This window comes from Equus przewalskii, unplaced genomic scaffold (genome assembly GCF_037783145.1).
Source record: "Equus przewalskii isolate Varuska unplaced genomic scaffold, EquPr2 ChrUn-1, whole genome shotgun sequence".
Taxonomy (NCBI): domain Eukaryota; kingdom Metazoa; phylum Chordata; class Mammalia; order Perissodactyla; family Equidae; genus Equus; species Equus przewalskii.
The window spans coordinates 1,002,042-1,011,816 of NW_027228758.1; the positions used below are offsets into that span (position 1 = coordinate 1,002,042).

Sequence of the window (9,775 nt, forward strand, 5' to 3'; positions counted from 1 at the left end):
GTAGAGGAAGATGGGCACGGATGTTAGCTCAGGACCAGTCTTCCTCAGCAAAAAGAGGAGGATTGGCAGCAGATGTTAGCTCAGGGCTAATCTTCCTCAAAAAAAAAGAAAAAGAAAAAAAATACCAAAACCTCTTTATATGCATAAAAAGAAAACTGTCTCTCACCTCAAAAAGGCACCATGGGCAGCATACTTATCTTTTACAATGTACCAAAAATGCCTTTGTATATCTCTATATTAGATACTTTTATAAATAACATGTATTTTTATGAGAAAAAAGCGAGGATGTTCCCATTCTTATTTTTTTTAAAGTACAGAGTCCAAAGGAAGTGTCCAAATGAGACCACCAAATTCTACATGCAACGATCAAGATTCCTGAGATCAGCAAATTTTGCTTTAAATTTTCTTTTAAAATAGGAAAAAAAGCACAATTTCAATAGAATATCAGAATAGTCATATCAATAAATCTGGCTTGATGTGATTATGGCCATTTTCATATACCTTCCTGAGGAGAAACAGCCAAAAATGCTTAAATTAACCCCAAGATGGTAAGAAAAGTATAACCTGGGGCTGTCAACTCAATTTGTACTAAACATTGATTATCTGCAACCAAATGTTAGTTTCTTTCCTTCCAGTGCAACAATGTACCTTTAGTAATTTTTCTTCACTAGCTAGGAAGATCCAAATCCCTAATAAAGAACAGTACTATGCCTTAACATTAATAGGTTTCCCATAACCCAATGCTTGTCTTTTTTTTTTTGAGGAAGATTAGCCCTGAGCTAACATCTGCTGCCAATCCCCCTCTTTTTGCTGAGGAAGACTGGCCCTGAGCTAACATCCTGCCCGTCTTCCTCTACTTTACATGTGGGACACATGCCACAGCATGGCTTGACAAGCGGTGTAGGTTCCCACATAGGATCCAAACCCGAGAGCCCCAGGACACCAAGGTGGATCATGTGAACTTAACTCCTGTGCCACCAGACTGGTCCCCCAATGCTTGTCTTTTTCTCAGGATAAAAAGTTTTTTCTGGTGTTACCATCACATTCACTCAATATTGTAAATGTGAGAACATTGTGACGTACAATATCATGGTCATCAGTAATAATGCACAAAACAGAGAAGATTTCTCTGCTACTTGGGAGAAACACCATGCTGACCCCAGTATCTGAGTTTTACTGCTTCTGTGAATACTGTTTTACTGTCTGCTTTGCAGCAGAAGTGGGTGGCTGGGGACAATTTTAGAATCAAATCCCTTCTTGGAGATGTCCAAGAAGGGCATTTCATATTCTAAGAAACAACTTCTCCTTTCTATTACTAAATTGTGCTTTCTAATTGCAATAGTTATCTTTTTACCCTTCCTCTATTAGCTGAAGTGCAATTTACATGTCACATAACCTTTTTCAACCACAAAAATTCGTCTTTAGCACCTCTAAATTTATAGTGCTTCTGCAAAAATACCTGATTTAATCCAGAAAATCCTGCTCAGTAATTCCAAAACCCATGTAAAATACTATGAAACACACAATATACAGTTGAACCAAAATATCATGTAACATTTAATAATTGCAAATACATTTATTACAATTTACAGATTAGTTAAGTTATAGACACAAATACAATTTTAGCTATAAAATCCCGATGAACTGGTTGCGTTTAAATTACTGGATCTGTAGAAGCCAATTTGGAAGTCTTCTAGTCTGCTAACTTCACCTTCCTAAATTATAGAAAAATAAAATCTGATAGTTTTGATTTCAAGTTAAAGATGAAGAGGTGCTGTTATCACATTTCAACACTCAGAAAAGGAAATTTCACCTGTCTGTACAAAGCCTTTCACATGCTACATTGATACTTAAAGCACCATTGCAAGACTTGAAGTGTGTAAAATGTTCCATTAAAACTTACAAGGATTTTCTGAGATTATGGGGGTTTAAGTTTGTTCTAACAACTAAGATTGGATGAAACTGACAGGAACTTTTTCTCCTCGGTCCAACTTACAAACGGTCCCCCCATCCTGCTCACCCCCGTCTGGCCACTGCCTTTAGAGGAGGGCAGCAAACCACTCCTAACCAAGCTTTTCCTCATTGGGCACCGAGGGTGGGACCCCAAGGAACAATTTCCCAAATCCAATAAATGTAAAAATATCCCACTATTTTCAAATATGCAAACATTCTAGATTTCAGAAACACAGAACACAACCTAAGTCTCTGAAATAAAAGTATACTTCGGTCTGGTTTTCAAAGAATGCCTACACGTTTTCCAAAAGCTTTTTTCAAGGCGAATGCCGCCTTCCTTCCCACTGACACAGCTGGGGCTTGAAACTAGCCTGTTTCCACGGTGTTCCACCAGGCTCCATAAACACACCCCCTACGACTACCTAAGGGGGAGGGACGCAGAACACACAGAACAAAGGCTCTGTGAAAATCAGGCCCGCCTGCACGCTGTCACACCCGCAGAGTGTTTACGTATGAATACACATATTAACACTGGCAGCAGTTTTTAGAGCAAGCCAGAGAGGCATAAAACAAGGACCAGGTAGATTACAAACTGAGGTAGTAGCCCTGCAAGCACTTCTCATGGAAACCTTGTTCCCACGCTGAGACAAGGTCAAAACGAAGGTCATCTTTCTACTCAGGTTTTCCATTACCTGTGACAGGAAGCACGTGGAGCAGAAACCGACCATTAGGGAGCTGGTTAGCATTCCCTCAACCTAACAGATGCACACGTGGAGAGCTAACTAACTAAACCAAGCACAACCAGCTGCTGCAGACACTTCAATTCAAAAGTAAACTTTGGGCTAAAGACAGCAAGACCTTCTACTTGTTAAATCTCCAGTCCTATCCTTTCCTCGAAGTACAGACTTGCCACCACTTCCCTCATTGTTGAAACAGTAGAACACAAGAAACTTGGATGCTGGCTGAAGTCTGTATTTGACAGTTCCAACTGGAAAATTCAGAACTGCCCATCTCCAAGTTTAGTGTCACCCTGACAGGTTTTAAAAGTGACAGTGCTGAGGCATGGCATTAATAACACTGGCTTTCTGGTGAGAGCACATACAACAAAACAAAGTCGCTCTGAAATGGCTTCTATCTTATTTCTAAGAAAATTCTAGGCTTTTAAATTTAAAAAACAGGGGTCGGCCCAGTGGCGCAGCAGTCAAGTTCGCACATTCCACTTCGGCAGCCTAGGGTTCGCCGGTTCAGATCCCGGGTGCGGACATGGCACTGCTTGGCACGCCATGCTGTGGCAGGCGTCCCACATATAAGTAGAGGAAGATGGGCACGGACGTTGGCTCAGGGCCAGTCTTCCTCAGCAAAAAGAGGAGGATTGGCAGCAGATGTTAGCTCAGGGCTAATCTTCCTCAAAAAAAAAAATAAATGCCTATGATGCTATTATTACTTTCTGGAGTCTTTTACAACAATTTCTACTTGCTGAAAGATACAAAGAACCAATTCAACTGAGAACTACAACAACATATACAGAACCCTCTCCCAAAGACAGTTTGCACAGAAGTGAACTATATTAGCTGTTAGAATATGCAGAAAGACGCAGCTTTCCCAAAGTAGCAGCGAGTGCTGCACAGGGAGCTCTGGTGGCAGTCCTTGGAAACCTCTTCGGCAGAACTTAACCTAGAAATAAAAACCCACCACACACTTTCAACCAAAGTCATTTTAGAAGGAAAAAAGAGTGACACAAGATAATGTTCTGTAAGTTGGTAGCATATATAAAATTATTTTCTGAGCCTTAAAGCAGAAGGGCCACATCACTGAAAACAGAAAACATAAAAGCCCATTAATTTCAGAATGTTGGGGTGGGAGAAGAGCCCAAACTTTTTATACAGGTAAACAATTTAAATCAGAATGGAAAATGGGCTTTGAGCCCTATAAATATTGTTTCCCATAAAAACAAGTTTTGAAAGAGCAAAATTACACTTTAAAAGGTCCCCTTTTCACCCGAGCAAGTAAATGGCCTTCACAAACACATCAACTACATCAAACACGGGACGATTAGAGATCACAGCATCCCATCCTTCATCATCAGGGCTGGACACAAACCTGGATGTTTCTGAGCAGGACACAGTGCAAAAAATATTAAACTAGGTCACTGGATCCAAGGTGCACATCCTCTAAAAATAGTCAAAGGACAGCTGCCAATTTTTGTTTTTAAATGAAACCTCTCAAGTAAGAGGTAGTGTATGCTAGGGCCAGAGGCTGTTCAATCGTCTTAACATTGCTCAAAAATATCAAGTCCTTTGAAACATGTGTCCTGGAGTCTATTAAACATTCTTTCCCTGTGCTCAAATGTCAAGCAATATCCAATAGCATCTTCTGTTTCTTGAATTCGTTTCTGGAACCTGCATCCATCTCGTGCAAATTCCTCCCATGGTCCTTTGCGATCCTCATCACCACTTATATAGTACTCGGTGACTTCTTCGAAGAAGGTTACCTATAAAGACAAAGATGAATTTTAATCATGCTCTAGGATCATAAAATCATTGAGGTAATTAACCCTTTCTGCTACCAACTCTTTCGGAATATCACATATCTCACAGGAATATTTGGTCTCAACTTTAACAGAAATGAAAAAAGACTAAGTTCTGACTAGACGGCATCTGAATAAAACAAGGGGCAAATGCCACCTTCTTTCTTACACACACAGACTCCTGTCCCCCCTCCTTGGCTTCTGGAGTTAATAAACTGAATCCAGATGGGGAACTGAAATTTTCCTGATATTAATCCTTACTGTTTTTAATCCTTAGGGAAATAGTTTTGTGATACTCTTCTTCCAAAATGATCGATGTTCCCAAACAAAGAATTTCAGAAATCTATCTCTGGAAGTCAATGCTTGTACTTCAGCATCAGAAACCTTTAACAAGATCTCCACTTATTCCCATTCTTCCTTTTTTTTAAAAAAAAATTTCACTTTTCAGTGCTTTCCAATTTTTGAATCATGAACATTATTATTCTTACATTACTACTTTTGTAATCAGAATATAGAAGAGAAAGTTACTTAGTAAACAAAGTGCAGCAAAATTAACATATCTTTAAGGCTGTGTTACTGTAAGAGACTTTGTAGTTAAGATAAAAACCTTCTTTGTATTCCTCAATATGCTATTATATATACATGAAATTGTGATTATAATACACACATGATCACATGTAATAAGTGACAGTCCCTTTTAATCCCTACTTAATTTCTAATATATAAGTTTCTTTCTAAGATATCCAACTCCCAAAGTAAATACTTGCTTTAAAGTATGTTCAACAGTTACATCAGCTAATCCCACAGCGGCCTTCTACTTTCATTCCCTTTATATCAGGCCAAGGAATGCCCCTGAGGACAATTAGTAGGTATGTAACACCTTACTAGATATTGCATTTTAGTGTTACTCATTCGTTGTCACTAAGACAAATAATAATAACAAACATATACATAGTGTTTACTATATGACAGGCTCTTTTGAAAGTACTTTACAATTTCTATCTCATTTAATCCTATAACAACCCTATAGAATATGTACTATTACCATCTCCATTGTAGAGATAAGGAAAAACAGAGGTAGAGAGGTTAACTGACTTGTTCAAATCACACAGCTTCTGTGGTGTAACTGGTATTCAAACCCTGAGTCTGGCTCCACAATCTGCACTGTTATGCCATGACACAAGGCATTTTAAACTCCCTTATCCAAAAACCTCACTCCAAGAATGAGGCACTATTCGTTATTCCCATATACCTAAAGAACGGCAAGTAGTCAAAGGCTGCCGAATAATTTTACCATATTTTAGACATAATCATTAAAGATTATGTTGATAATCTTTAACAAAAGATTATCAAAAAAAAGATAAACGTTGCTTGCAGTTCACAGTCAATACTCTCACATCTACCTGACTCATCTCATTTTTACTCAATGAGCAAGCTAAAATGAGACTGAGGTCCTTGAACAGTAGGAGCTACCATTTAAAGGCAAAGCAATGAATTACGAGTTTTATTGACTCCTCTCATTTGACTCATGCAGTAACTCATACAACAGACATTATTACTACTCCCATCAGATAAGCGAGGGAATGGAGGCCATGCGAGGTCAAGCTACTCCCCAGGTCTGGCTGTCTTCCCAGGGTCCAGGGCCCGACTACTCAGGAGCAGGGAACACTGGTCTCCAGATGCCAAGTGCTCATCCATCGCCCCACTTTGTTCCTCGCCTAGTTACTAAAGAGGCCGTTTTGTCAGGGGCCCCCTAAAAAGACAGAGAAAAGCTCTTTTATGCCGGCACTTACAAAGTATGAAAATTTACTTTTTAACATGACTTATTCTGCTTCTCCAGATAAGACATAAGATTACCTCGACAACTTAAGAGACATTTACTACCCCAGGAAGAGTTTCAAAGTATTAAGCTGGCCACGTGCAGCCAATGGACTCTGGTGCTGTCTACTTGAAACTCCCTGAAGCTGCAGAACTTGAGGTCAGTAATCATTCACCCGCTGCTTCCTTTCCAAATAAAGGGCCAGGAAAGTGAAAAAACGCTCCCTCCGCAACAAAAGCTACCCTGTGAGTTTGGGGCCGCCCCGTGGCCGAGTGGTTAAGTTCTCGAGCTCCACTTCGGTGGCCCACGGTTTTGCTGGTTCGGATCCTGGGGGTGCGGAACAGGGCACTGCTCATCAGGCCATGCTAAGGCAGTGTCCATATAGCACAACCAGAAGGATCCACAACTAAAATATACAACTATGTACCGGGGCGCTTTGGGGAGAAAAAGAAAAAAAGAGAGAGAGAGAGAGATACCCTGTGAGTTTGGAAGGATTTTTCTCCAATTATTAACTTTAGCTGAATAAACAATAGAAAAAAAAGTAAAGCAATTCAAAAGACCCCCAAAATAACGCTGACAAAGTGTTGAAACAGTAAAATGCTCCATGAAGTTTTAAGACTAGCCTGGGGGCCGGCCTGGGGGCCCAGCGGTTAAGTGCCCACGTTCAGCTTCTGCGGCCTGGGGTTCGCCGGTTTGGATCCCGGACGCTTGGCATGCCATGCTGTGGCAGGCATCCCACATAAAGTAGAGGAAGATGGGCACGGATGTTAGCTCAGGGCCAGTCTTCCTCAGCAAAAAGAGGAGGATTGGCAGATGTTAGCTCAGGGCTAATCTTCCTCAAAAACAAAAAAGATGACTAGCCTGGGAACAGAAAGCAACTACTCCAGATAAACCGAATAAGTGACCATAATAGTTTACATACAATCATTAACCTGCAGGTGCCAATGATAACTAGTACTGTATCCCTAAGAAAAGGCAATGCTATTTCCTGTCTTGTTTTTGACTGTTAATCAAAATCATGTACCCGTCCAAAAGTTAATGTTGAAATTAGCATTTTCTTTCGTGGCAAAAACTAGATAAACCTGAGGTGCTCCTTGGCACCATCGACCATTTGGGTTCTAAAAGACAGGAATGAAGACACTCACGTAGATAAAATAGAAAGTGTCTGCAAACGACTTACCACATTTACCCTCATTTGAAAACTCTATGTCTGTAAGAAGGCATTCTCAATCTCTGGAAAAATTAAATCGTGTATACACAAGGTCTAATTTTCCCGCTCCGTGAAAAAGAGTGAAAAGTCGGAGCTTGCAGGGAAACAGCTCAGAGCTGCCAACCCCCAGGAAAACGGCACTTCCCTGCTAACACCTGCGCGCCGGCATCTCCGATTTGGCTAGGAACCCCCCACAGGGCGGCACGAAGCCGGGTCCCTGGTCAACCCCGGTCCGTGGACGGGAGACCCCGGGCGGCCCCCTCCGCCGCGCGTGCACCCCAGGCCGGCGCGGGCACAGCCGCGGGGCGTAACGCAGGGGCCCACCTTCTTCCTCCGGCCGCGCGCGCGGCCCGGCCCCCGCGCCGCCCCGCAGGAGGGCGCGCCGGGCTCGGGCGGCCCCGCGGAGTCGCGACGGCCTCTCCGGCTTCTCCCGGTCCGAAAAGGGGCCTTGAAATTGAAGAGGTCGTAGGGGTCGTCGGAGCGACAGAAGGCGTTCCAGAGCCGCAGGCTCTCCGCCTCGTCGGCGCCCGCCCGCGCCGCGGCCTCCGCACCGCCCGCGGCCGGGCCCCCCTCGGCGTCGGGGGCGCCTCCCGGGGGCCCGGGGGCGCAGCGGCTCAGGCCCTCGGCGTCCGGCTCGGGGTCCGACTCGGCGAGCGAGCTGCCGCTGTCGAAGCCGTCGTCCGCGGCGTCCTCCCCGTCCGAGCCGCTCTCCGCCGGGCCGCCCCCCAGGATGTAGTCGATGAGCCGGTTGCCGCAGGCCGGCCGGGCGGCGCGCTCGGGCCCCGCGTGCGCGCGCGGCAGCCCGTGCTCCTCCTCCAGGCTGTGGTAGCCGTGGTCCTGCTCGGGCGTGGGCAGCGCCGGCCCCGCGGCGGCCGGCGGCGGGAGCTCCAGCCCCACCACGCGCAGAGGGCGGCCTTCCGGCGGGCCGCCCCCGGGCGGAGCGGGGCGCGCGCGGCGCTCGGGCAGGCGGCCGCCGTCGGGGGCCGGCGGGGCGGCGGCGGCGGCGCGGAGGGCGTGGGCCCGCGGGGGCGCGGCGGGCTGCAGGGCCAGCGCCGGCAGGAGCGCGCCGAGGAGCCGGCCCCACGCCAGCAGCCGGCGCAGCAGGCCGGGCAGCGGCGCGAGCAGCGTCCTCCAGGCGCCGGCCCGGGCCTCGGGCGGGGGTGCGCGCTCCGGGGCGCGCCGCGGGGAGGAGACGCGCGGCGGCGGCGGGCGGGCGCCAGTCTCCATCGCCGTCCGCGGCCCGCCGGGACGCGGAGCGCGGGGGCGAGGGGCCTAGACGGCGCCGGCCGTGCGCAGCGGCGGCGTGGGCGCCCCGGGCCGCTCCCCGGGCCAGCAGCGGAGCCGCAGAGGACGGCGGCGGGCGGGCCCCGAGCCGGCACGGCGGGCGCGGGGCGCGGCGGCGTCCATGCTGCGGGAAGGCGTCCTAGTCAGCGCCCGGAGGGCGGCGGGCGGGCGGGCGGGCGCGAGGAGAGGCGAAGCCCAAGATGGCCGCAGGGCCAGGCCGGCGACGCCACCAGCCGGCGCCGAGCGTCACTGACGGGGCGGGAGGGCCTGCCGCTCCTCCGCGCGGCCGCCTCCTTCCTGCGCGGGCGGCTGCGCGCGCGGTTGCATCAGCCGCTGGCTGCGCGCCTGCGCACTCGTGTCCCGCGGTCTCCTAGGAGACGCCGCTCCCCCAGCGCCGGAGCGGCGGGCGAGGCGGGGCGTGCCCGGAAGCCCGCCGGGCGCCCCGGGCCCTTGAGTGGTCCCGCGCGCTCGACCGGATGCGCCTGCCGCACTCTTGCGTGCCTCGGGGTTCCAGTGCTGCCGAGCGCTAAGAAAAGCATCGACCTGAGGTTTTAGTATAATAAGAGTTGGACAGCGTCTGGCGTTGAGGCACGGAAAATCTGGAGTGCACGGTAGGAGTGGAAAATGAGCCATTCTTGTGCATTCTTGCCCCCTCGGTTTTAGGGTTTCCAAATCGCTATTTAGCTGTGCCCGGGATCTAGCTTTCAGCCTTTCCGCGTCCGGCCCACATGCATCCCCCACGAAAATGTGAGCTCGTGTTTCTCAGGTGGTGTCCTCGTCAGACTGTCCGCTTTCAGGGCGACAAACTGAAGTTACAGAAGAGGAAAGAAACGTAGTCCCCAGAACTGTTTCCTTTCTTTAATGCCTCCCAGCAGGCAATACGCTCAAATCATATTTACATCTGAGCCCCCAGAACCACAGGGTACAACACCTAAAGAAGGAAGCACAGACCATTATCCTTTGAAAAAATTTTGTCTTAACT

At 47.7% G+C, this 9,775-nt stretch overlaps 1 protein-coding gene across 2 annotated transcripts; it reads right to left on the reverse strand.

Moving 5' to 3' along the window:
* Window positions 1-1,528: 1,528 nt before the first annotated feature.
* On the reverse strand, window positions 1,529-9,114 carry LOC103557490 (protein phosphatase 1 regulatory subunit 15B-like). Of its 2 annotated transcripts, none has more exons than XM_070608785.1 (2): window positions 7,834-9,114; window positions 1,529-6,233 (listed from the first exon to the last, which is right to left on the reverse strand). In XM_070608785.1, exons 1-2 carry the CDS (start codon window positions 8,734-8,736, stop codon window positions 6,171-6,173), a joined length of 966 nt encoding a protein of 321 aa, XP_070464886.1. In that variant the 5' UTR covers window positions 8,737-9,114; the 3' UTR covers window positions 1,529-6,170. The 2 variants fall into 2 exon arrangements, with proteins under 2 accessions (XP_070464886.1, XP_070464885.1); XM_070608784.1 differs by having other exon boundaries at window positions 1,529-4,444; window positions 7,834-9,088.
* Between the last annotated feature and the right edge of the window lie 661 nt (window positions 9,115-9,775).